General features: G+C 48.3%; 1 protein-coding gene across 3 annotated transcripts in view; it reads right to left on the reverse strand.

Moving 5' to 3' along the window:
• Positions 1-27,935, reverse strand: part of DZIP1L (DAZ interacting zinc finger protein 1 like) — a 764,020-nt gene that overhangs the window by 193,248 nt on the left and 542,837 nt on the right. For all 3 annotated transcript variants that reach the window (XM_086943917.1, XM_086943918.1, XM_086943919.1), the window contains one exon: positions 10,481-10,597. In XM_086943917.1, coding sequence (XP_086800043.1) covers positions 10,481-10,597 — 117 coding nt within the window. The remainder of the gene's footprint in view (positions 1-10,480; positions 10,598-27,935) is intronic.

Consider the following 27,935-nt stretch of genomic DNA (forward strand, 5'->3'; position numbering starts at 1 on the left):
GCGGGTTGTATTCAGGGCGCCCGCCAGCCATGACCATGAACCCACCTCGTCCTGATTCCTTTTTAATGTGATCCCGTCTTCTTTTGCTTTCCTCATTGGGTGGACAGAAGTGGGAGTTTTGTTGCATGCGCCCCTGAGGACGGAGTAAACTGTAACCCTCCCTACACTTCTATGTTCAACACCACAGCTTCCCTGTAGGACGTATGGATAGCCCTCTTCCCTGCCCGTTTGTATCAGTATTCCCCACTGCTTGAAGGTTTCGTTTGAACCTAGAATTTTATTCATTACCTCTGCGGTTCTCCAGGTGATCTTTGTGGATTCGTTTAATTGGCTTTGACATGGTGCAATGAATTCGACCGATATTATGTCTTGAGAGGTAATTGCGTCTGACAAACCTGACGCTTGTGTCAGCTTTAAGATGTTACCCCGATTTAGGATATCATGGCTGCCTTTAGACTTGTATTCTGGATAGAAGAGGGTAGAGAGGTTGTCCCCACTCCGAATTGTGCTATTTGGCCTGGGCATTGCCTCTGTTTAGTCCATGATTGGCAATTGCGCAATTTTTATCAAAGGACCCGTAAAAGGGATCTCGTTGCGCACAGTATCGGGCCTTTCATTGTTTGCATGACCAAGATTCCAGTTATCACTTGCTGGGAGTGCACCCTGTTGGTAATTGACACGATTTACTATATCTTCCTGCTTTAAAATGGGGCCTCCAGGCAGCCTTGTTGCGAGACTCGGAGTATGATTCAGATCTGTTTCATTCTGCTTGATGTGTGTGTTAGGGGGAGCCGAGTTGGTAGTGGTTTTTTGTTCTTTTGCTTCAATGAGCAAGCATTGTCCCGGAGGGACCGTTGGTGGTTTCTTTGCTGTTGGCGAGCTGGAAATTAGGCTCTTCCTTTTGTCACAATCCTGGTTAATTGGTTGGGCTTCCGTTGATATTCCTGGGTCAGAGGGATTTCCTTGCTCATCGTCTCCGGGGACACTTGGACGTCTAAGCTGTTGAACATCGGGTAGAGGTTTAGGACTTGTTTGCTCCTTCTCATTTTATTACGTCCTTTCCGCTTCCTCTGTCTTTTGATTTTTCCCGCAGGGTTTCCCTCTTCTTGTTCAATTGGGGAAAGAGGGGTGGAACTAACTCTGCTAGTGACCTGGGGAGATTGCTTCCCTCTCGTGCCGCCACCTTGCACCGTTTTCTCTTCAGGTCGTGGGGAGTGGACAGCTTCTTCCTCTCTTAGCCTTGAATTAAAAACTGTTTTGGATTGATGAGCTTCGCTTGGATTACCTGAATCTGTATCGCTGCCATTCTCAGAGATAGGTGTAGCTTTTGCTATTTCTTTTAAGTCTGCTACAAGCTTTTCCATTATGCCTGGAAGCGAACAAAGTTTCTCCACTATTGGTGAGCAATCGCATCCTTGCTGTGGGCGATCTACAGTTTCCTGGGCCTTTCGTCGATTTTGGCAACATATACGGCAAGTGTATTTAGAAGGCTGATTTGAATGTCCATTTTGTCAGCCTGGTAGAACATTGCATCTGCTGACTTTTGAAGGATATCAAGGGCGGTAGCCCATGCTTTTTCCTGTGAGGGGATCTCGCTTTTGTCCTGCCTTGGAGTTACTGGTGGCTTAGGAGGGCTAGGAATTGAGTTCCCATATGAATTCAACATTTTTGCCCATTCCGTCGAATTGAGGTAGGAAAGCTCTTTCATGCCACCCAAAGCATCTTCTGTGTTCGTTACGGTTTCAGTGTGCACTGGCTCAGATTTGCACACACGGTGTAGGTCCTGTCGGTTGCGACCCCCCCCCCCTCCCAAAGGAGGTGCCTGGATTTTCCGTTGTAAAGGCGGTGTTAATGCCCTTGATGAAATGAAGCGCAGATTCTCCGTTTTGACTGCACGGGATGCTGAAGCTGGCTTCAGGTAGCATTTGGTTAAGGTTTCCCAAAATGCTGTTTTTTTCTGCCGCTGGTTCTGTATCGATTTCCTTTGTGTTGAGGCCAACGCTGGATATGGATTTAGCGAATCTGGATGGAGCAGAGTTATGGCGACACGCTCTCAGTCTTGGGGGAGTCTTCCTTACTGGGCTCCACCTGAGCGCGGTTCGAACTGCCGTTAGCGATTTGATGGAAGCAGTGGTTGACATGTAACTGCATTGAGGAGTCCTTAATACCCCATTTGCTGCGCAGCCCTTGGAGATGATCACCAGTGGGCTTAGGGGGGTTGGGAGCCCAGTGATGTTTTTGTAGCTAGAAAAAAACGTTGACCCGGCGTCCTTTATGTAGTTGAATTTTATTGTTATCTTCGGTTGATTTTCAATAGGTTTACTGGCCCTTTTATCAGGACACTTCCTGGAGGCCTGGGACTCGCTATCAATTGTGATATCGGTGCCGCTCAGCAGCAGAATAGGTGACCGTTCTGGGTCCGAGACAGTCCTCACGTCTCTCCCTTTGCTTTTCTTTTTCCTTTGGGGAGCCGTTATCCTCACCCTGCCAGATCTCATCTCAAGGCAACAAAATAGATGAGGAGCTTAACTGAGTTGAAAGGCTCACAGGACTACTGCTGGACCTCTGCTGCGGCAGAGCTTCAATCAGCTGCTACTGGCCACCAGTCGCTGGGCACAGGTCGCTTGTCACAAAGCCCAGATCACTGATCTCTGATGCCTGCACGCCTCAGGCCCGCTTTCTCTTCTATTCGCCAGCTCGCACCCCCAGCACTCAGGATGATGGCGGCGACGACCGTACAGTCTTTAGCCATAGGGCTCTGTTTTTAGTGGGGACTGGGTGTTGGTGTGGGTGTGGGAGTAGGTGTGGTTGTTTTCTGCCGTGTCCTGCCAACCCAAAAACCAGAAGGCAAGCAACAGTTTTAGATAGCACGAGCCTCAAACGCTGCACCCCTACCTTCGGGTGTGGTTAGGACACGACGCGTGGTCCAAGGTCTGGTTCCGACCCCTTGGAGCAGCCTCTTGAAGCAGCCGGAGTCCTCCTGCCAGTACCCTCAGCAGACTTGGCTTGGCTCGGCACAGCAGCTCCGCGGCGGCAGCAGAGCAGCACAGCGCGGCTCGGCAGGGCAGGGGAGAGGAAGCGGCAAATGTAACACGCACCAGGAGCAGCACTTCACTGCACTCCGCTCCGGTCTCGCTTGCTGACAGGTGCCAACCACACAGCCTTACAAACGATGAGGCGCCCTCGGGCGCTTCCCCTCGGCACTTCCCACTGCTGCGCAGCTGCCGCTCCTCAACCGGGTTGAAACCGGACTCCAAGTGTGAACGCCGGTGTCTCCAGAGTCTCCCAAGGCTGTAACTGCAGCGGTTTTCAGACGGCAGTGCCTCCCGGCGGTGCCTCCCTGGATGCTGCAGTGAGTCCGGAATCCACGGCTTCCAGCGTGACCTCAGATTCAGGAGTCCTGTCTATTCTATATGCCGCGGCCGCAGCTTGCTCTGGGCCGCCGTTATCTCTGCTCCTCACTCCTTGCTCTCGCTCCCCCACGGCACCGCCACTCACACCGTCTCACACCGTCTCTCTAGCGCTGTCTCTCTAGCGCCACCGGAAGCACCTTTATCTCTCACGAAGTGAGGTGCTAAACAGTTTTCTTTGTTATTGAGCTCATAGCCAAAAAAGAGCACTGCCAAATGGGCAATGTGTGACTTTGCAAAATTGAACTTATAACCATAGTCGGCAAAAGACAATATTATGTTCTCGACTTGGTCAATATGCTACTGTTGAGACTGCAGATACCCGGGTTATCTGCAGTCTCAACAGTAGCAAATGTATCCAGACGGGGACACAGAGCCTCCCTGACTATGGGAACTTCTGCCGCACCATCGAGCAGAGTCACTGCCCATGTCCAATCCAGGAGTCGCATTCTCACCGTCTGCGCATATCTCGCTATTAAAGCGGCAACCTTTTTCTTTTGAAAAGGAGGTCGGGTTCGAGGGAAATCACCCTGTTTGCCCTTGAATTCAAACTGTTGAGGCTGTTCACAAGGTTGTGACACAGGTTTACTCTCTACCCCGATCCTGGCCATCACCTCCACCGGCTTGTGAGCCTGATGTTTCCTGTAAAGAGCGAGGAGAATGCTGATCAGGAACCTGAAATCTATCAGGAGACTTAATTTTGGCGTGGCCACGGAAGTCATAAATACGTTCAGAAGCATCACAGGTCTTAAACTTGCACGCAAACCCTGCTTCTGCTGTTGGGAACATTGTTTTTTATTTCTTTGCTAATTCTTTTTAGGAAAGAAAGGGCACCCATCCTTATCAGGCTGACCTTTCTGTTGATTTAGAGACAGCGTTTGTGTTTGAGTCTTAGGCTTATTTCCCGGGCTATTGCCGCCTATGGTTTTTTAAGCCTTCGCAATAATCTTAGGTAATTCTCGTGGGGTGTCAGCCTCCGCAACTGTTTCTAAGCGGTTTGCTACTTGAAGGCTAACAGCATCGGTCTTGACATTCGCAAGGATCATATCAGTAACCACATCGAACTCTCACCCAATCTCATCCCCAGTTCGACAGCCGCTTCAGCTCCGTGTTCATCTTGAACGTGCTTAATCGCAGAGTGAAGTACGGTCATGGAGGGAGTGGTGAAACACATAGATTATACAGCTGCAATCACCCTGCCCCAGGTGTTACAATCATCCAATTCAGGAATTAAGTCTTTAGGCAAACTAACGGTTAAGATCCTGTGTTTCTCCACAGGAGTGGTATTAGGAAAGCCAGCTTCTATCAGTCGAAATTTCTCGGCAAGCCAATAAGGAAATTCATCCTTATTCTGTGGTCACTTGCACAAAACAGAATTAACAATAAAGGGACTGATGGTCACGCCACCAGGACCCGTAGGTTGTGCAGCAGCGCCAGGCGGTCCCACCTGGATGGTGCTGGTTAGGTGCTGTATCACAGCTCTATACACGTGTATTAATGATGTGTGGAACACGCGGAGCTCTGCCAGAGATGCAGATGTAAAAGCAAATGGGTGTAGGGTAAACCCATCCAAAACGGGTCATGTGGCCCCATCTATAGACGAGGGGCCCAAACGGACTGCCGTCATTGGGTGAGAAAATACGGTGTTGCCAAGCTGTAGGGGGAATCTCAAGAGCCCTTAAAGGCTGACTATGCTGAGGAACGGCAGTGGGAGTATATGGGTGAAATACATCATCAGTACCATCCACAGCTGGTAAGGTGACCCAAGAATAAAAAACTTCAAACTGGTGAGCCGGATCGGCTTCCACCACGAAAATAAGTGCTGCTTCGGCATCAGGGGCAGCATAACGAGTCAAGTGCGCCTTCAGCACGTCTCTGCTTTGAGCCGGAATATCAACTACAGCCATTATAGAGAAGACAGTAGAAAAAACTTAAAGAGCGGCAGCGCAAACTCGGGTTATGGGAAAAGAAATACCTTTTAAAACTCCAAGCTTGAATAAACCTATTAAAATGTCAATATAGAAGGTTACTCCGCCAGCTGTTTCCGGAACCAGAAGTGAGGGGGTTGTGGACCAGCACGAGCACTACTCAAGCGCTTTGCAGATAAGAACCAGACCAAATGTTGGCGGCGCCATGTTGCACGGATTCTGCTCATACACAAAACTATGCACAAGAAAATAGGACCTCAGTAAATAGGAGTGTACCTTCTACCACATTAGTAACCAAAATCCCAACCGACTAGCATTAGTGTCTCATTCGGTCTCCTACAAATATCAAGAAGCTACAAATGTTTAAACAGCCCAGAACACAAGCACTCCCGACTCATCTCAGAGTCGCGGGAACAAGACAATCTTTCGTTCTCTCGTACTTGTCCACAATAAGAATAATCAGAGTCACTAAATAAGTTCAAAATGTTTATTTTGACTATAGTGATTCATAAAACAGTATGCGAACCACGACCAGCAGCAAAATACATAAAGCTAGCATCATTAGCATTGTTTCAATACCATAGAACACAAAATGAGTCGTAATTTTATAACGAATGTGAATAGGGCAAAATAACTAGGCCTAATCACCCTCCCCTTGGCAGTAAGAAGTTATTTTATATAACAGAAGATATCTAGGCGTTGTTTGCAGACCCCCTACCTGAAAGCCTAAACGCAAAGGTTTACATCATAGGAACGGCAGAGCTCAGCTCCATGGAACGGCTTTCTTCGGTGTGTTTAAAAAACATGCAACAACGCTAAATCAAAGCACGATTCTTACATATTGAAGCTGTTGGTAACATGTTTTGTCTAGGTAATAGGGACTGGCCGGAACAGAACAACAAGAGACAATGTTGATCGACGTTGCACATAATGTTCAGACAGAACTGAAAGGAAAACTGACAACATGAAAAACAATCTGTTATCATGTACAGTGCAGAGGCAAAGTGTAGTGAAAACAAACTCCAGCAGAGGCATGTGCAAAAGCAGCAGCATAGGGCAAGCAAACTCATGCTAACTTAGCAATGTCGACAATGTATCCTAATGGCCACATAACCCCATATAACAAGACGGTCTACAACCAAGTGTAAAAAGGAGATCACTCGGAGAACCCAGTGTTCGAGTGATAAAAGACCCAAAGATGAGGCTGCTCACATAGCCGACAGGGCAGAGAACAAAGAAAGACCGCACCACTTGTTGCATGTGAATGAGGGTCTTCGATATATCAGAACCCTAGACCTTAAAAAATTACAGAATTTGCGATTCATTCTCCTCTGATTTATTCTGCCCTGAGAGGTAGCAAGGAAAAAGGACACATGGAAACGCTCAAGTGGTCTGTATGCCACACCACTGGTGGCAATCCTGTGCAATCTGAAGTTGGACCCAGTGTTGGCTCAATTTCCTCAAAACCTGAAGCCTTAAAGCTATGGAGGGAAATGCATAGTGAAGCTGAAAATCCGACACCAACCGAAACGCATTGCCTAAAGCCCCATGCAATGAAGGCTGGAGGGCACATAACTGTGGGCAGTCAGTGTTCTTGCAACTGGCCAAACGGTCCATCTTAGGAGAGCTCTGTAGGTTAAAGATGTTTTGAGTCATTTCTGGTGGTGATGCCACTCATGGTCAGCAAGATGACGCCAACTCAGGAGTAGAGTGAGCTTGTCGGGTGGATTTCAACCTGACAGATTGCATGCATTTGGCCTTACCCCAAAGTCTCAGAGCTTCCAGGCAGAAATGATGAGACACCCCCACCTCTCTGCCTTTTGACATACCACACCACAGTCAAGTTGTCTGTAAAGATTTGAACAGATCGGCTACAGAGGGAGGGTAGGAAAGTTTTCAGGGTAGGGTGAGTCGCTAGTAGGTTGAGCAAGATAAAGTTCTAAACTTGCGCTTGTGAAAACCAGAGGCTTCTGATCTTCATCTCCTCTAGATGACAATATTGGTGGCCACAGCTAAGGTAATTTCAATTGATTAAGTCTTATAATGGAGTCTTTAGTACTACGTGATCAGGCAGGTTTTATTCCTGATCGGCCCACGTGTTACAATCTCCGTACCCTCATTTCCATGATGGAAGACATGATCCCTGAGCTGGCAGCAATGGGGGTTACCTCCTTGACATATTACAATCAATGGGCATGCTTCTCCTCCTGGGTGAAATTATTAGACACTCAACCGAGGGCGAAGGTCCTCATCAATGGGGTGTACCCACCCCCCTTCTTAATCGAACGGGGCACAAGACAGGGGGGCTCATTATCGCTCCTTCTCTTTGCACTCGCTATCGAGCCATTATCGGCTACATTGAGACAACATCATCCGGAACGAGCCCTCCGTTATCCCACACAGCATATAGTAGTCTCCCTATATCCAGACTTAATCCCATATTGCAGGAATGTATTGCTGTTGGTAGGTAATAGGGCTTCACCTGTGAAAGGTTCTCCTCAACCAAATACCAGAGGAGAAGTATGTGTTCTTACAATGCATGTGAATACATCGCATGCCATTACAATGTGGTCGTTATAACAACTGCGTTGTTACAACGCAAACCAGTACTTTGCAAGTCATTACAACGAATTGCTGTAGGGGGCGCGCAGGATTTAGGAATAGTATTATTTACTATTCCTACTCCAGTTTGTGCAACAGCAGAAAAGGTGTTGTATTGTAAATCCAACACCAGCACGCCCCCCCAAAAGCAAGTCATTGAAATGACTTGCGATGTAATGGTGTGCGTGGTAACAAAGCAATCTTTGTAATGACTGCGTTGTAAAGGTACCGCATTGTGGAGACAGCGTTATAAACAATGTTTCCCCCAGAGGACATCTGTAGCTGTGTACTCCTAGAATGCTTAGTGATGGAACCACTGCAATAGTGAGGCACGGCAGGAAATTCTTCATGTGCCAGCCTTAATGTGATGAGCAAAATGCAGGAAGCCAGCAGACTTATCAGGTGAAGAATTGTCAGGACTGGAACTTGAGCTCACTCAGAAAACACCAGAATCATATCCCGAATGTCCCAGATCCTCTGGGAAGGTGGGAAATCTCATAAAGAAGTTGCGTCCAATACTGCACCTTGGGAATGTTGATGAAAAAAAGCAAGTCCAAAAGAAAGAATGTGTGTTCTTTAGGTGGTCTGGCAGGAGCTGTAGCAAGCCTGCTTTGAACAGTCAATTGTCGACGTACGGGAACACAGAGATACATGACCTTTGCAAATGTGCTGCAATGGCTGTCATCACTTTGGTGAAGGCTCTGGCTCCCAATGTCAGTCCAGACTGGAGGAAACACAAACTTGTAGACTGTGGAACCTACCAATAAAGGCAGGCACCTCATGTGTGACTAAAGAATAGGTTTGTAGAAATACGCTCACTGCAAGTTGAGAGACACCACCTAGTCTTCCGCTTCCAGCACCAAAAGCACCTGAGCTAGGGACAGCATCTTAAACTTCTCCCTGCATTGGTAAACGCTCAAGAGCAAGGTCAAGAATCAGATGCAGTATCATCTCTTCTTGGAACCAGTAAATAGCAAGAGTAATACTTCTGCCGGATTTCCAGAGCTGGAACAAACACCACTGCTCCTTTTTCCAACAGGGCAGCTGCCTCCCATTGCTGAATGCGAAGTTGATCTTCTGAATTAAATGAACGGGAGGGGGTGGCACCGAGGAGCCCATGGCCTTTACCACAGAGTCTGTGGTGTGCACACCAGCCCTAATTAACGGGGTGGAGGCATTCCTGGCCATCCGTAGCCACCTCTTCAAAATTATCTTTCAGTTGTTCCAGTAGACCACCATGGTAGCCACTTTCACCAGTGCGTGGGTGAACTTTACCAACAGGTTACGTTCACAGAACGTGGATCAAGACTCAATGCTGAAAATACCTTTTCCCCCAGGTCTCTAGGTTTTGTGGATTCTCTGACTTGGGGCACAGTGAGGAATGCTCATGGGTTCTACTTGGATCAGGTCCAAGCTTGCACCACTAATCTTTCTTTCTTTGTATGAAGCTCCCATCCACGAGCCGCTAAAGGGCCCTAGGAGCCGACATAAGAGGTCAGAATTACCCCCCGTCTGTAAGGGTGAAGGGGAGGGGCAGTGCTTATGTGCTTTGGAATCTTTTCAATAGATACAAACAGAACAAATGGAGAACATTTTATTTGGAGAGTCTTCTAAGTTTTTTCTTTCGAGCAATGGCAGTTAAAAGAGAACTCTGTACAAGAGTTCCTACTTGAATTAACAGCAGTTGCTCTTTAGTTCTCCCTTGTCTTTTCAGATGATTTCTGGAGCTCAAGGATATTTTCAACCACTTTCAAAACAGGTGTAAGAGAAATTTACATTCACCCAACGCTACTGATCTCTTTAAGAGCAGAGCTAACAAGTCCACAGTTGTCCCTATTCATTGGTTTTAGTTGTAATCTCTTCATATCTTCAGAAGAACTCTTTACTGTTCTGGATTTATTTAAGTACTAGCAGCCCGCCCCGGCGTTGCCCGGGGCAGAAGGGGGCTGGGGGCAGCATTTTATGCTTCTGTGCACTCCTGCCCCGACATTGACCAGACCGCATCCCTCCCGCCTCCCCGCCGCCCCCCGCGACATTGCCCAGACCGCCTCCCGCCCGCCTCGCGCCTCCCGCCCGCCTCCCGCCTGCCTTTGCCTTATACATTGCCCAGACCGCCTCCCGCCCGCCTTCCGCCTCGCGCCTCCCGGCCGCCTTCCGCCTGCCTTTGCCTTTGCCTTACCTGAGCCGCCCGCTCCGGACTTCACCGCCACTCCTCGCCGCTCGTCACCGCTCCTCCCCACCTGTCGTCATCACGTCTAGGTCGCGGTCAGCGCTACGTCGCGGCTGGCGCTAGTTTTAGGGGACTACTTTGTTTTGAAATTTTTATTTTTTAAGTTACGTTTTATTTTTATTTTATGTCGCCTATGTCCGTCTACACACCCTGAGGATTCCAACAATGTATTGGGTGTGTGGATTGGCGCTGGGGTTCCCGTGTTTACCTTGCCAAAAGGTTTCTGTTCTCTCTTTATACTAGTAGTATAGATTATTGTGGTTCAAGAGTAAAATGAAAAACAGTAGTCATGATTACTTGTATTGAATTACCAGTGTCTGTCTCTTCTTCTTCCTCCTCCTCTTCCATCTCCACTCCATCATCCTCAAAATTCTTCTCCACCTCCTCCTTCAGCGCCTTGTGCTGTGGCTTTTTGACTACTGGATTCACTGTACCGTGTGAGAAAATAAATGTGGCTTTACACCCCACTTTGATAGATAGCACAGCTGATTTATGGTCCATCGGGTTAAACTATTTAGGTCAGAGGTCAGAGATAAGTTACGCTTATCATCAATCCCATGTTTTAATAAGAATTTGTAATAAAAAGATAAAACAAATATAAAAATACATACATATAAAAACACACACATATATATATATATATATATATATATATATATATATATATAATATATATATATATATATATATATATATATATATATATGGATTAGGTACTTACCTGTAATCCTAGTTCTCTTCCAGGGGTATCCTCATCAAAGTCAGAAGCATTAGAATATTCCCCCCCATGTGCGGGACCCCGGAAACACTATATTATATGTGCCCCACATATATATACATATATATATATATATATATATATATATATATATATATATATATATATATATATATATATATATATATATATATATATATATATATATATATATATATATATATATACATGCAATAGCAGCCAAATAACATCAGAGCTGAAGTATGCTGTGAAGAATTTCCACCATACATGTAATAATAAGCATTAGAAACATGAGAAACAACACCAAAGATTGTTTAGAAACTGTTTTAATGCTTAGAAAGCAGTAGAAATTTTCATAACTCACTGGCAGCATAGGAAGCTCCCAGGCTGCATTGCAAACACACAGTCTAAAAAGACTGAAAAGCTAACCTGTAGCTGAATAGCAATAAACTGACACCGTGCCTTTAAGGCACTCATGACCCCCTGTATCCCATCATGCCCCAGGGGTGACAGTTAGGTCAGTTGTTCTTTTCGGAGACTGAAAAACAAACCCAATAACAATTAGGTCAACAATATCTCCTTATTAAAGAGTATCCTTTGCCCGGGGAGGCGGGAGGGTTGCTTATGACTTTGATGAGGATACCCCTGGAAGAGAACTTGGATTACAGGTAAGTAACTAATCCTTCTCTTCCAGGGGATCCTCATCAATAGTCATAAGCATTAGAATAGAATAGCGAGCCTCTCCTCTTCCCTGCGGGCAAAGGAATGATAAGACAGTAATCTCATCAATAAGTCTGAGTAGACTATAGACTACCAAAACAGATTTCTCAAGGAGGCTTGCCCTACTTGAGTATGGGCCCAGGAATCAGATTCAAGGCAGTAATGCCTCGTAAAGGTATGAACCGATTTCCAGGTTGCAGTCTTGCATATTTCTGACATAGGAATGTCATGCAAGAAAGCTACTGGAGCGGCTTTCCCTCTAGTGGAATGCGCTTTTGGAGACATCAACAAAGGTTTGCCTGCAAGCTGATAGGCAAATTTAATGCAAGAGACAATCCATCTGGAGATGGACCTCTTGGCCGCTGGAAAACCTGTTCTCATAGAACCATAGTTCACAAACAGTTGGTCTGTTTTCCTAATCCCTTTAGTCTTTTCCAAAGAAAACTTTAGCACTCTCTTAAGATCTAAGGAGTGAAGTGACCGCTCGGCTGGGGTCGTAGGATTTGGAAAAAAAGAAGGGAGGGAAATAGACTGATATATATGAAAATCAGAGATGACCTTAGGCAAGAAAGATGGATGAGCCCTTAGGACTACTCTGTTGTGGTGGCAAACAGTATATGGTTCCTTCGCACAGAGCGCTTGTATCTCACTTACTCTGCGCGCAGAGGTAATCGCCACCAAAAAGGCTGCCTTCCAAGAGAGATGTTGCAAGGAGGCCTTGTGGATGGGCTCGAAAGGAGGTGACATTAACCTGGATAGAACTAGGTTTAATTCCCACGGAGGAGAAGGATTTCGCACAGGGGGATACACTTTCTTCAACCCCTGGAGGAAGTCTTTAACCACTGGAACCTGAAAGAAAGACATCTGATCAGGTGACTTTCTGTATGCTACAATGGCTGACAAATGCACTCTAATAGAAGTGTACTTTAAACCAGCAGTTGCCAGGGAAAGGAGGTATGGTAAGATGACGTCCTCCTGCCCTTTAGTCAGATCTAAGTGATGATCCCTACACCACAAGTAAGACCTTTTCCACTTGAACGCATAGGACGCTCTCGTGGAAGGTCTCTTAGCCTCTTTTAAATGTTCATGCATTCGGGAGGCAAGTTCAAATGTCCATATTGGAGGACCTCAGGAGCCATGGTGTTAGGTTCAATGATGGGAGGTTGGGATGCATTATCCTCCCGTTCATCTTGCTCAACAGGTCCGGCCTGCAAGGGAGCCGTCTGTGTGGACACACAGACAGATGTAGAAGGTCCGTGTACCACCACTGCCTTGGCCAATCCGGAGCAATCAGGATCATTTCCATGTTCGTCCTGAGGAGCTTGGAAACTACTCTTGGAATCAGCGCTAGGGGAGGAAATGCGTATGCGAACATCCCTGCCCAATCTATCAGTAGAGCGTTCCCCTGCGTCCCTGGCCGGTGGAACCTGTACGCGAAGGCGTGGCATTTGGTGTTTTCGTCGTCTGCAAACAAGTCTATGGATGGACAACCCCAGCAACGAAAACGCTCTTCTACTACTTCGTCGTTTATTACCCAGTCTGGCTGATCTTCGAAGTGCCTGCTGAGTGCGTCTGCTTTTACGTTCAACTGGCCCGGAAGGTGCACTGCCACTACTGTGAGGTCTCGAGAGAGAAGCCAATGCCAGATTGTCTGAGCCTCTCGAGAGAGTGGGCGAGATCTTGTGCCTCCTTGTTTGTTCAGATAGAACATGGTGGTCGTATCGTCTGTCTGAACTAGGACTGAGTTGGATTCGATCGCTGGTAAGAAAGCTTTGAGAGCCAGGAATACCGCTCTGAGTTCCAGCATGTTGATGAGGTATGTCTGCTCCTGCGCAGACCACTGGCCTTGAATGTGAAGCGGACCCATGTGTGCTCCCCAGCCTTGCAGGGAGGCATCCGTCACTATAGACTGGGAAGGAACGGGTTGGTGAAAAGGTACCCCCACCAGCATATTCTCTCTCCGAGTCCACCATTTGATGGCCACTTTCATCGCCTGGGAAAGAGTGATACGATCTTCCCAGCGCCCTGTCGCTTGGTCCCACTGATCCTCCAGAGCCTGTTGTAGAGGACGCATTCTCAGCCTGGCGTTTGGGATGAGAAAAATGCATGACGCCATGGAACCCAGCAGGGATGCTACTTGTCGGGCTGTTGGAAGCCGAGACCCTAGCAGAATCCCACATTTCTGACTCATGGAAAAAAGTCTCTCCTCAGAAGGAAACACTTTTCCCAAGCTTGTGTCCAGAACGGAGCCTAGGTAGTGGATGGACTGTGTAGGCCGCTGGACTGACTTCTCCAGGTTCACATGAAGGCCGAGCCTGTGTAGCTGGTGCAGGCACAGTTACAAATCGTGTGTTACTTGAACCGGAGATGGACCTTTTAGGAGCCAGTCGCCCAGGTATGGGTAAACGAAGAGACCCTTTTTGTGAAGAAAAGCCGCCACCACTGCCATGCATTTGGTGAAGGCTCGTGGTGCGGACTTGAGACCGAAGGGTAACACCTTGTACTGGTAGTGTTTGTTCCCTACGACAAACCTCAGGTACTTGCGATGTTGTTGAGTAATTGGGATGTGAAAGTACGCATCTTGTAGATCCACCGAACACATCCAATCTCCGGCTTGAAGATGTGGACATATTTGGTGAAGCGCTAACATGCACAACTTTTCTTTGACGATGACTTTGTTTAATAGATCGAGTATTGGTCTGAACTTGTCCTCCTGATCTTTTTTGGGGACAAGGAAGTATCTGGAGTAAACCCCCTTTCCTCTTAGAGCGGGGGGAACCTCCTTTATCGCTCTTTTTTGCAGTAGGACTTTCACCTCTCGCCGGAGCAAGCTTAGCTGATGAGGGCAAGAGCTCCTTGGAGGGATGCTCTTCGGAGGAGCACGGAAACGTATCTTGTATCCATTGCGCAGTATATTCAGCACCCACTGATCTTTTGTGATGCTGACCCACTCTGCCAGGTGTTGTGAAGCACTTCCTCCCACTGGAGTGGGCAACGGCGCCAGAGGAAGCCGCTGTTCAGGCCTTTCCTCCTCTTGTGGTGTTGGAGGACTGTTGGTGACCTCCTCTACCTCTGCTGGGCTTGCCTCGAAACTGGGGTTTCCCTTGGGGTTTATTTTGGGACCACTGAGGGGTTTGAACCCTCTGTTGAGCCCCTCCACCCTGTTGGTCTTGAAGCAGCGCTTGAATTCTTTTTTCTTCTCCAAGCCCACCGCCTTCACCGTATCCAGTTCCGTCTTCATTCGGGTCATCTCTTCGTCCCATGCTCCCCGAAGAGAGTGGAACCCGAAAAGGGGAGATTAAGTAAGCATCCGGCTTCAGACCTGTAAGGTGCAACCAGGCCGATCTTCTGGCACAAACCCCATGGGAATAGGAATGAGCCGAAAGCACTGCACCATCCGCAGCCGCGCTTATCATCTGGTTCGCCACCAGACACCCCTCTGTAACAGTCTCTTCAAAGTCCTGCTGGTCTTCCTTTGGCAGTTTGGCTTTGAATCTTTCCATCGAGTACCATAAGGCTCTGTCGTATCGACCCAGAAGCGCAGCTGCACTAGCAACCTTAAGAGTGGAAGCAGCTGAGTTGCAAACCTTTCGACCCCAGGAGTCTTGAGCTTTGCTGTCCTTATCTGGTGGGACTGAAGAGGAACCAGCGACAGCGTGCGTTTTCCTCGCCGCTGCCACAATTACAGAGTCTGCTGGAGGGTAAGATTTTACAAAAACCGGGTCAGATGATGCCGGTTTGTACTTCTTCTGAATGCGGGCTGGCAGCGCTCTGATAGCCGCTGGAGTTAGGAAAACCTCTTTGACAGGATCCATAATCCCCGGGACTATTGGTAGTAGAGGACGGGAGATGGCTTTCTTGTGTAAAGTCTCAAAAATTACTGTCGTTGTTACTTGAGGGACAGACATTTCAATGTTCAGTTTCAGTGCTCCTCTTTGCAGGACATCTAGATACGTGCCAATGTCATCCACTGGGGAGGATCTGGACGTAGGACTGTCCGTCAACGTAGGGGAGTAGTCCCTCTTGGACGACCTGGTAGAAGAGGTAGATGAAGTAGACGGAGTACGTCGACGTCTACGGTGAGCACTGTGTCCCCGCGACCTTTTTGAACGCTCCACCCGTCTAGGAGAGCGAGACCTGATCCGATCTTCTGTCCGAGGTTCCCTTGTAGGAGATCGGGATCTTCTGGGAGATCTGGCTTGTGATCTCACGGGTGACTTGCGTCTAGGAGAGCGAGACCTGATCTGATCTTCCGTCCGAGGTTCCCTTCTAGGAGATCGGGATCTTCTGGGCGATTTGGCTGGTGGCCTCACAGGTGATTTGCGCCTGGGAGGGCTACGCTTGTCCATCTCCTCCAACAGATCCTGAAGCGGAGACCTGTGGTGTGGGCTGGCATATTCCTGCATACGCTTGGTAGCCCCAGAATCTCGCCAATGGTCCAAAGATTTGTACCATCTAGGTGACAACCTGATTCGCTCGACCGAAGGATCTCGCCAACGCTCAGGAGATCTGCGCACAGGACTTCTGGACCTTGAAGGTTCAGTTGATGAGCCAGAGTATAAAGATGAATGATGGGAAGCAGACTCCGTCACCATGATCGCATCTGAATGCCTCGACGTCGAGCGTTCTTCTCTCGCCGTCGAACGCTGTTGAGGAGTCGGTGGGTCAAACAATCTCGACCTCAAATGTCCATGAGAGGGTCTGTAGTCTCTCGACGTCGAGGGGCGATGAGTAGCCGTCGACGGAGTCCTCTGTCTCGACGTCGAACGGCGATGACCGGCCGTCGACGGAGCCCTCTCTCTCGACTCCGAACGACGATGTCCTGTCGTCGACGGGGCCTTCTCTCTCGACGTCGAACAACGATGTCCAGTCGTCGACGGAGCTCCCTGCCTCAACGTCGAACGGCGATGGCCGGCCGTCGACGGAGTTCTCTGTCTCGACGTCGAGTGCTTGTGCGACGACGGCGGAGGGGTATTGTGCACCTTCGACGCCGAGCGCCGACGAGGCACTGACGGAGACTGCGTCCTCGACGCCGATCGACGAGCCACTGTCGACGGCGGAGGGGTCTTGGTCCTCGACGCCGAACGCCGCTTCTTGGACGACGGTGCAGGGGTCACACTTCTCGACGCCAGTCGTCGCCTGGTTGACGACGGCGGAGTGACCTCCCTCGACGCCGGTCGTCACCTGGTTGACGACGGCGGAGGGGAAATGGATCTCGACGCCGACCGTCGCCCGGTTGAAGGCGGCGGAGTCGCCTTCCTCGACGCCGATCGTCGCCCGGTTGACGCCGGCGGAGAGGATTTCGCCGACCAAGCTTGATCTTTTGACGTCGTCGACGTACCTGGTCTTCTCTTCGACGGCGAGCCCGCCGTCGACGGTAGTTTTGAAGAGGAAAACTCCACCGGTGGTTCTTTTCTCAGCGCCGAGCCCGACGCTGAAGTGGAAGGGTATGAAGACTTCTTCTTTGAAGATGTATGAACCTTCTTGGAGCCCTTCTTCACCGGTGATCTTCCTCTTGAAGCTCTGTGAGCTAGGACATAAATGCGAATACTCTCCCTGTCTTTGAGAGTTCTTCCTGACAGGTGCTCACAATGAGGACAGGTGCCTGGATCATGATCTTCAGGCAGACACAGGATGCAGACGTCGTGGTTGTCTGATTTTACCATTAAGTAGATTTTGGCAAATTAGTATTTACATTTACTTTTGAGCTTGAGAAGGTAAATTTATAAAACTATCTGGACCAATAGTTCATAGAGGTTCATGAACCTGGGTTTGTGGAGCTTAAATGGAACCAAATGTTGAAAAACATTTCAATCTGATTGATTCTCCAGTCTGCCATTTTATAACCAAAACCCTAACCAGGGTTCATGCACTGAAGCACTTCAATGGGTGACTGCAACTTCAGGAATATGTTGTGGCTACAATTATACGATGCAAGGACTTGGCCACTGCATCTGAAAAAAGAAAATGAAAAGACATACAATGGGACAAGGGACACATCCCCGGAGACCACAGGGCAAGAGGGGAAGAGGGGATCAAAAGGGAGTGCAGTGAATAAAATCGAAAAATAAAAAGACCCATAGATTTTGCTACTTGGTTCACCTACTGTTGGAAACTGGGTTTTTGTTGCAGTGGTCCACTGACTTTTTGCCTGGCATTTGATGCAACTTTGACTGGAGTGCACTGGGTTCCTGCTAAACAGGTCCCTAGTGCCAGTGTTTTTTTCCCCAAAACAAGACAATTGGTCACTTGATCCCGAAGGGACCAGGCCTTTAGCACCTCTGTGAGTCCCTAGTAAGTAGTACCTCTGGTATCTTGGGCATAAGTACTAAAGAGAGTCCCTAAGAGCGGCATCATATATTGTACCATTCTAAGTCATTTGGCAAACTCATACAAACTGCCACTGCAGGCTGCGTGATATGGTGCTCTAAAAAGTTAAAACACAGCATGGCACACACTTGTGTGCTATGTCTCCAAACACTGCATGTAATATTGGTAAGTCACCCCTACAGTAGGCTTTACAGCCCTAATGCGGGGTGCATTATATTACATTTGAGGACATATCTGCAAGAGCAGATATGCCCCTGTGCTGGCTAATTCAATTACTGACAGTACAAGTGAACAGGAAAGCCATTTGAAGGTATGCACCGGGCACTGGTAAAAAAATGAGTTAAACTGCTACATAATGGCTGAATTGAAACATTTGGTGTTTGTTATCAAACACCTCATATTATTAAACCCATACTGATGCCAGAGTTGGATTTATATGACAACAAGTTACTTACCTGTAACTTTAGTTCTCCAGTATTGGAATCTTTCATAGATTCCTATGCCTGAATCATTCCCCGTCGCCAAGGCTCACTTGTTTTCTTACTCCAGTATTGGAACTTTCATGGATTCACATGCCTGAAATCAGTTGGCACCTTCGGAATGAACTTCGGGTTTGTCCTGAGAATCAATCTATCCTCCTGGAACCGCAAGAAAGGCTCCTGAATTGTGAGCACTTGTAGTTCACCTACTCTTCTCGCTGAAGTCAATGCAATGAGAAGAGCCACTTTCCAGGACATGAACTCCAGGACATGAACTTCAGGTCTGCCCTGTGTATAGGTTCAAATGGTGGCTTCATCAATTGAGAGACTACAATATTCAGATTCCATAATGGTGGTGATGGCTTTACTGGTGGAAAGACTCTGAATATCCCTTTCATAAATTGTTTGATAATCCTTGAGGACCATAAAGATGGGCCTGACGATGACCTCCTGTAGCGGGATAACGCAGCCAAATGCACCTTGATGGAGGCATGTGCTTTGCTAACAGCGGAATGTAAGGTATAATTTGATGAGGTGCAGCAGTAAGGGGGTGAACATCATGCCTCTTACACCACAGACAAAACCTCTTCCACTTCATCCTGTAGGTTTTGTTGGTACTCTCCGCTCTGGCCTTGGACAGGATCTCCCTACATTTGTGTGAGATGTTCAGATGGCTAAACTCACAGTGTTCAGGAGAAAGGCTGCTAATCGCAAGGATTTTGGGTCCGGATGAAGCACCTGCCCCTTGGACATTGTCAGAAGTGAAGGAATTAGGGGCAACCGAATTGGACGGTCCTCCGACAGCAGCAGTAGTTCCGTGAACCAGTGTTGTCTGGGCCACCACGGGGCTACTAGGATCAGCCTGCACGGCTCTTTCTTGATCTTCACCAGTACGCGGGGGAGAAGAGGAATTGGAGGAAAACCGTAGCCAAAGATGCCGGACCATGCCATGGAAAACGCATTCCCCCAAGATCCCTTCTGGGGAAGCCAGCTTGCGAAGTATTGGCATTTTCTGTTTTCCCTTGTAACAAAGAGGTCCACTATCGGTGTTCCCCATCTTCGAAAGACGCTGTCCAGGGTCCCCTGGTCTAGCTCCCATTCGTGGCACGAGGATTTTAGCCTGCTGAGAGTATCCGCCTTGATGTTCTGATCCCCCGGGAGGTGTTCTGCTGCCAATGATGTTCCTTGCTGCAGAGCCCATTCCAATATCTCCTGGGCTTCCTGAGACAGGGAGAGAGATCTCGTCCCCGCTTTGCTTGTTCACATAATGCATCGCCGTGGTGTTTGTTTTTACCAACACCGGCGAACCTTCTATCCTTGGCAGAAAAGCAAGTAATGCCAAGCGGATCGCTCTGAGCTCCAGCAGATTTATATGTAATTGCTGCTCCTGTGCTTTCCAACGACCGCTGACTTGAAGGTCCAGAAGGAAAGCTCCCCCATCCTTCTAACGACGCATCCGTGGTTACTACTATGGGAGCCGCTCTTGCCAGAAACGTCAGTCCTTGAGACACATTTGCTCTTTGTGTTCACCACTTTGCTGCCTGTATCATCACTGGTGTCACCCTTATTGTATTGTCGAAGGATCCCTCCGCCTGACGCCATTGGAGATCGATCTGTTCCTGCCATGGTCTCATCCTTAGCCTGCAGCAAGGCACCAGGGGAATACAAGAGGACATCGTGCCCAGCAAGGATTTGTACCTGCGGACTGAAAGAGACTTTCTTTTTACCAAGTCTTGGAAGAATGACACAATCCTCAGTTGTCTTTCCTCGGAGGAAAACGCTTTGTTGCATTCCGTGTCCAATATTGCCCCCAAAAATGTGATTACTTTTGTTGGGGGGAGGTTTGACTTTCCCTCGTGAAGAGTCAATCCTAGATCGGCGAATATGTCTATGCAGGCCTGTGTTGACGCCCTGGCCTGTACCTTTGATGGTGCCTTGACTAACCAGTCGTCGAGGTAAGGAAATATTTGATGTTTTTGCTTCCTCAACACAGCCGCCACCGGAGCCAGACATTTCGTGAACACTCTTGGCGCTGACTTTAAGCCGAATGGCAGTACCCTGAACTGGTAATGTCTTCTGGCTACCCAGAACCGAAGGTACTGTTTGTGGGCAGGATGTATCGGCACGTGGAAATATGCGTCTTGTAGGTCCAATGTGGTCATATGATCCCCTGGGTTTAATAACGGAAGGATGTCCTGCAGAGATACCATCCTGAAAGATTGTTTCTTGAGATAGGTGTTTAAGGATCTGAGATCCAGAATGGGGCGCCACTGGAGCTTGTTTTTCTTGATAAGAAAAAACAGGGAGTAAAACCCCTTGTTTTCCTGGGACTTCAGTACCGGTTCTATTGCTCCCTTTCGGGGCATTGTCCGAATCTCCTGCCGGAGTTGATGCAGATGGTTGGCTTTCTGGTGCATCGGTGGCGTACACAGGGGCGCTTAAAGAAATTCTAGTGTCGTAATTTGACGATGGCTGGGTTAGCGTTTGGCTTTGCTACACGTTATTCTCCTTAACTTGGCTATATTAGAAAACGCCATCTTGTCTGTTACGGCGGCCATCTTAGATCATGAGCGGCCTCGTGGCCAGCGTGCCCTTTAGTCCGTTGTCCGTGCCACTGACCACTCGAGTTTGCCCAGCAACAGGCTATTTTTAGTAATGGTCAAGCCTGTACATGCGCAGTCCCAACTGACCAGTCACCCCTCAGGAATGTGCCGCCCAACTGACCAGTGAGATTGTAACCCCTCCCATGAGTTGGCTGTGTTCCAAAAATGACCATATATGTACATATACTGCTATCGGAGACTTGGCTCACCGACGACTCACTCCCAGACATCCTGGCTGCGCTGCCCCCAGACTACTTCATGCTGAACACTAATCGATCAGGGGGCCGTACCGGGGGTGGGGTGGCGGCGGTGATACGTAAGGACCTCAAGATTGTCACCTCCGCAGTCATGACTTTACCGGAAGTGGATACCTTGGTCCTCAGCCTTGGCACTGAGGTAGGTGCTGTCACTCTCATGGTACTCTATCGCCCCCCCCACCCCATGCCGTCGTTCCCTTCATCCTTCATCGATCAGCTTACCAACATTGCCACCTCCTCCCCCCGTATTGTCATCATCGGTGATTTCAATTACTGGTTCCAGCACAAGGACGCTGGCCCGCACGCTTCCGAGTTGTTCGAGGGTCTTTCGAGCCTGAATTTTGTCCAACTAATCAGGTCTGCAACCCATAAGTGTGGCCATATCCTCGACCACATCTGGTCCCATGGGGTCAAGTCCTCTCACCCACTTATATCACCTTGTGTGTGGTCAGATCATTTTTTGATCGACACCACATTTACGGCGGCCGGCCAGATCAGGGTCCCCCCGCGAGAAGGTGGCACTGCTCGTAAGTGGAAGGCTGTCGACTCCTCCAAATTGCTGGCTCATCTGTCCCAAACTTGCCCCCCGTCATCTTTAAACACCAGCACTGATGGGCTTTATGAGTCAGTAACAGACTGGCTCATGACAGCCAGTGACATTTTTGCTCCCCTAACCAAGTTCCCCAAATCCCGGCATAGTAACTCCCATAAATGGTTTACCCCCCACCTCAAGACCCTTCATCTGGAACTTCGGCAACTTGAGCGTAAGTGGAGGAGAGACTACTGCTCCTTAAGCAGAGATGCCTATGTGGCCGCCCGCAATAGGTACAAACTGGCCATCCTCGCAGCAAAAAAAGCTTACGTCTCAGAGAAAATTTTATCTGCCCCCTGTCAGTCGAAAGAGATCTTTAAAGTTCTCAATGAATTTACTTCTGATCCCAGGACGCTCCCAATTCAGATCCCCACTCAGGAAGCATGCAATACCATCAGCACCTTCTTTTTGGAAAAAATTGTATTGATTAGGGACACCATTCCAGTTATCCCCCCTGGCGCTGGATCTGTTTCCCCTCCTCACAATACCCTCTCACTTACACAACTCCCTCTTCTAGATCCCACCTCTCTGGCCACTCTTGCCACTCGTGTTAAGTCTGGATCTCCAGACGATTGCTGTCCCCCCTCCATACTTCGGGACATCTGCCACTCTTTACCTGACGCCATTCTTCCTCTGTTAAACTCTTCCCTTTCTTCTGGCACGGTACCGGGCGCCTTCAAGGAGGCTGTGTTGGTGCCCCTTCTGAAGAAGCCAGGGGCTGACCCCGATGTCCCGGCAAACTACCGTCCTATTTCTCTCCTACCTTTCTTTTCTAAAATCCTGGAAGCCCACGTCACCACCTGTCTCTCACAGTTTATCGAGAGCTCCAACTTTCTCGAGGTCAATCAAGCCGGCTTCAGACCCGGCCACTCTACGGAGACAGTGATCTTGGCCGTGCTGGATGCCTTGAGAGACGGTGTAGACAAGGGTATCCCCCAGGCCTTGGTATTATTAGATCTGTCAGCCGCCTTCGACACGGTGGATCATAACATCCTTCTCCACCGTGTCGAGCAGGCTGGCATCCAAGGCCTGGCGTGGGCCTGGGTCAAATCCTTTTTGACCGGCAGGTCTCAGACCCTTAGTCTGGGCACTTTCAGGGCCCCCAGGGAACATTCGCCCTGTGGAGTCCCCCAGGGTTCCTCTCTATCCCCTCTTCTTTTCAATCTCTATCTTCGCCCTCTTCTTTTTTCATTGAGGCAGTGGGACGTCACCGTGTTTAATTACGCGGACGACCTACAACTCATCTTTCCTCTCAATTCTTCTTCTGCTATCCCTAATTTTCAGGCAGCTATGTCCCACATTCTCCATTGGATGGGCCACAACCAGCTAAAACTGAACCCCGGTAAGACGGAGCTCCTCCTTCCTGGTAGGAGTGCCACCTTCTGGGGGCCACAATTTTGGCCGGCGGAGCTTGGTCCTTCCCCCACTCCTGTGACCTCGGTGAAAAGTCTGGGGGTCACAATTGACTCCAGCTTATCCCTTGGGCCGCAAGTAGGGACGGTGGTCTCGTCCTGCATTTACCAGCTACGTAGGATCAGGAAGGTGGCACACCTCTTCACACCAGATGCCCTCCTGCGGATCATCATGGCCCTCGTCCTGTCCCGCTTAGATTTTTCTAATGCCATCTACCACGGCCTGCCTAAAATCACGATGGCCAGACTGCAGGTGGTCCAAAATCAAGCGGCGAGACTGGCCCTAGGGATCCCGAAGTGGCAATCTGCCAGGCCCCTTCTTGCCAAACTTCATTGGCTCCCTGTCACCTCAAGGGTAGCCTTCAAGATTGGCTGTATCATCTTTAAATCATTAGCTGGGGCCTGCCCCGCTTTTGTAAAATCTCTTCTTATTCCCTACCGCCCAGCTCGGGATCTGAGATCCGCCCACCTTCATCTCTTGTCCGTCCCCTCGTACAAGCTCTGTAGATCTGGAGGCCGGAGATTTGCTTACCTGGCCCCCAAACTTTGGAACTCTTTTCCTGCACCTCTTAAAACTTCTAACTCTTTGACCCTTTTCCGTAAATCTTTAAAAACTTGGCTTTTCCCTCAATCTGGCTAATCTTTCTGTCCTCTTTACTTCCAACCAGCGCCAGGAAACCCATGGTGTCAGTGCGCTCTACAAGCACCCCCTACAATACAATACAATATAGCTCTGTAACTTGTACCGCCTATCTTTTAATTACCTGTAAACTGTATAAAAGATCGAATCACACCAACGTTCGGTGTGATACTTCTTGCATTACCGAAGGGTGCTGTAGGAATGTACCACCACCCCATGGGGTCTTAATAAACTTGTTCTTTGTACTTTTCAGTTTCCGTGCCAACAGTTCTTTCAGTGTAAGTGGGTTATCTACGGAGCATGTAGGCCTTGGGAACCCGATACCAGAAATTGGCGACCACGAAGGGACTCATCGGCGACTCGGATGCCCGAAGGAGAGGTCGTGACGAAGGTTTGGACACTCGCCATGGACGCGTACGCTGCCACTGAGTGACCCGAGTCTTGGCACCCACGGTGTTTCTTCCTTTCCTTCCGATCTGACCTTCCAGGTGGCGCCGGTCTCCGACTGAGTTCTTGATCGTCTGCATTGCTGGATAAGTGCCGTTTGGCTGATTCGATTAAAGACCTTGGCAGTTGGAATCTGGACCTTTGAGATTTGGGTAAGATTTGTGATCGGTAAGGTAGTCTGCGGACGCTTACTGAAGTTCTATGATTTGTGATCGGTGAGGTAGTCTACGGACGCTTGCCGAAGTACTGTGACTTTGATTTGAGTTAGCTAACATTTGTGAATTTGTGAACTTTGAATTTATATGTGTAGTGCACTTCACATAGGCAGGCATGTAGAGATGTTTCTCTAATTTTGTTTTCTACTGTGAGCGGCACATTTGTGTGAAGTACTGTAAGTGCCATTTTATACGGTATCACGCTTTCGTGATACTTTTTGAACATGCCTGTTTTAAGCACACTCCGAGGGATGTGCAGTCTTGGGAATGGTACCACAATTAGGTTAGCGGAATCACAGCCGGCTCCCCCAGAAGGAACTCCAAACCGTGAAATGTACATCAAATTTGGTCTTCCCCCTATAATGTACAGTAAATTATGGCATAAATACACCAGAACCGATCCTGAATTGCAATGGCCACAACATGGGTCGTTCGATTTGCGAAAGGTTCAGTTTGTGGAGCAGTGTTTGTTTCAACGAAGGTCTAGACAAAATATGTTTGATTGTGTGCGAATGTGGGAGAAAGCGGTGCGTGAGCGAATGAAACGTGAGGTTGCCTTGGCGGACAAAGAGCAGCGCAAGGCTGCTCGTGATAAGGCTTTACAGCTTGAGGAAAAGGAGGCTCAGGAAAAGAGAGAGAGAGAGGAACGGGAGCGTAAATTGCAAACGACTGGCCAATTCCCTATTCGTCGACCACTTTATCCTGTCCTTAATAATGAAATTGATGATTTTTCGTTACTAGATCGATCGCCGCCTCCGTACGTTCCACCTACGGCTCCGACTGTGGACTCGGATGATGACGGACAGGATAAGTCGGGGAAAGGGAGTAAGTCGAGTGTCAGGTTTTCTGCGGAGAAATCCGCGAACTTGCGTAGTTGGGCCCGTAAAGTGAATACAAATTTCGTTACTCTGGCCGAAGTTGTTACTGAAAGGGGTAAATGGACGGAACAAGAATTACTGTATTTTTTGGCTACTTTGGCAGATGAAGTTGTTACTACGTACCGTAAATTTTCGGATACGTTAGAATCTAAGGCTGTGTCTGTTCACCGTGAGAATTTGGATAAAGGTGTATTTGATCTTTCAGATGTCGATGCCTTTTACAAGCAACTGATCCAGCTGCGGGATGAGACGTCCAAATTGCGGGACGAGCGGAAAAAGAATAAGGAGTCCGGGTCGGAGACCACTGGACAGGCTAAGGAGTGTTCTCTCCGGGGTTCAGATAAGAATTCTAACGTGCATGTTATGCCTATGCGTGAAGCCGCACCTTTGTATGTTCCGCCTAAAGGGGAGGGTACAGATGATGATAAAATGTCAAAGGATGCGAAGGGATATTTTATATATAATTGGGTATATACGCCTTGAAATAGAGCGGATGTTATGGCGTTGAAAAATTCTTTGCCTGACCTTCGTAAAAACCCGGCAGCATTTTATGAAGGGGTTGAAGGGGCTATTTCGTCCTGTGTCATGACTCTGGTTGATATAGATTTGTTTTTTGGGTTAATTCTTCCGCCTGACATGTGGAGACTAATTCGTAAAAATAATGATGAAACAATACTTGGGGGAACATGGAAAGAAATAAATGCAGCTGATTTAGATAGGGAACCTGCATGCAAGCCATGTGAGTTGATCCTAAACCTCCCGGCGGCTATTTTGATTAAATTAAAAACGCTTGTTCCTTCTAAAAAGATTGATTGGACCATGTTAGCTTCGTGTAAACAAAAGTCAGATGAAACGGTTTCAGATTTCTTTACACGCTTTGAAGAGGCGTTTCACGATTACAGTGGTCAATCGTTAACAGACGATACGGGTAGGCATTTGTTTGTAGATAAGTATGTGGCTAATCTCCTACCGGAGATTGCAAAACGATTAAAATCGAGTGAAAGTTCCTGGGCCACGGCGACCCCTGCTTCTTTGTTAACTATGGCTCAGTATTATGAGCGACAGGAATTGGAGGCTAAGGAAAGTGTTGATAAGAAGGCGAAGGAATTGAAAACAAAGGTGATGTTGGCGCAGGTTCGGGGAACGCAATCTAGAGGGAATGATAGAGGCAGACGAGGAGGGGATAATGTGTCGTATGGGCGTACGGATATAGCGGAGGACCAATGTGCCTATTGTAAGGAGTTTGGGCATTGGGCTGATGATTGCCCGGTACTTCGTGAGCAACGTAGTCAGCGTGGTCGTGGAGGTGGACGGTCGAGGGGAAGTTATTCGGGGGCGAGAGGTAGTGGAGGTGATCGTAGCAGGTTTGAGGAGAGGGGCCGTGGCCAGGATGAGCGTAACACCTTTGATAGACGGAACCAGTACCAGATATCGGAAGGCGAGAATGTGGAGCATCAGGATTATGTACATGCATAGGATTGCGTAGGATGGGGTAAGGAATCAGTTGAAGTGCCAGTAGATCAGAGTGGTCCATATGTATCAGCGGGCATCTTGGGTTCTACTGATCAGTTTCTAGTCGACACAGGGGCTACTCGTAGCGCTTTGTCTAAAAACTTGGTTCCGAGGGCTCCCCTGTCTGGCGATATGATTACATGTATTGGGTTTGACGGCACACCCACTCCCAGCCCATTATCGAAGCCTCTTGCACTTTGTCTCGATAAATTTTTCAGTTTTGGTCAATTTTTGCTATCTCCCCATACACCATTAACATCCTGGGCATCGACTTGCTTAAATACTTCCGAGCAACTATACGCTGCGCTCCCGAGGGAGTGCGGGTTATTTTAAATGACAATTACCCTGAATCGGACAGGTTTTGTACTATACAAGACACTGCAGCCTTGGCCTCTCTCCCGCATACGTTATGGGCTACCTCAGACACGGATGTGGGAGAGATGCGTATTCCACCTATTCGAATTACTGTAAAGGAGGGAGTCTCTTTGCCACGTGTGCCACAGTATAAGATTTCCAGGGAAGGTGAAATTGCCCTGACACGGATTGTCCAAGATTTGATCACTGCAGGAGTGGTGGAGGAGGTTCCCTATAATGTTTGTAACAGTCCTATTCTCCCGATCCTTAAGAAAGATACTGACAACAAAGTCTATCGTTTTATTATTGATTTGAGAGAAATTAACAAAATTGTCATTCCCCAATACCCGGTGGTGTCTGACATCACAACATTGCTTACACTGGTGCCACCAACGGCAACAACATTTAGTGTTATTGACTTGAAAAATGCGTTCTTTTCTATCCCTGTTCACCCTGACAGCAGATATTTGTTTGGCTTTACGTTAAATAATAAATCGTATAGATTTTGTCGTGTTCCTCAAGGTTACACAGAGAGTCCGAGTATCTATAGCCAGGCTTTGAAAAGACAGCTTGATTCCTTTCAGTTGC

Source organism: Lissotriton vulgaris, chromosome 11 (genome assembly GCF_964263255.1).
Source record: "Lissotriton vulgaris chromosome 11, aLisVul1.2, whole genome shotgun sequence".
NCBI classification, from domain to species: domain Eukaryota; kingdom Metazoa; phylum Chordata; class Amphibia; order Caudata; family Salamandridae; genus Lissotriton; species Lissotriton vulgaris.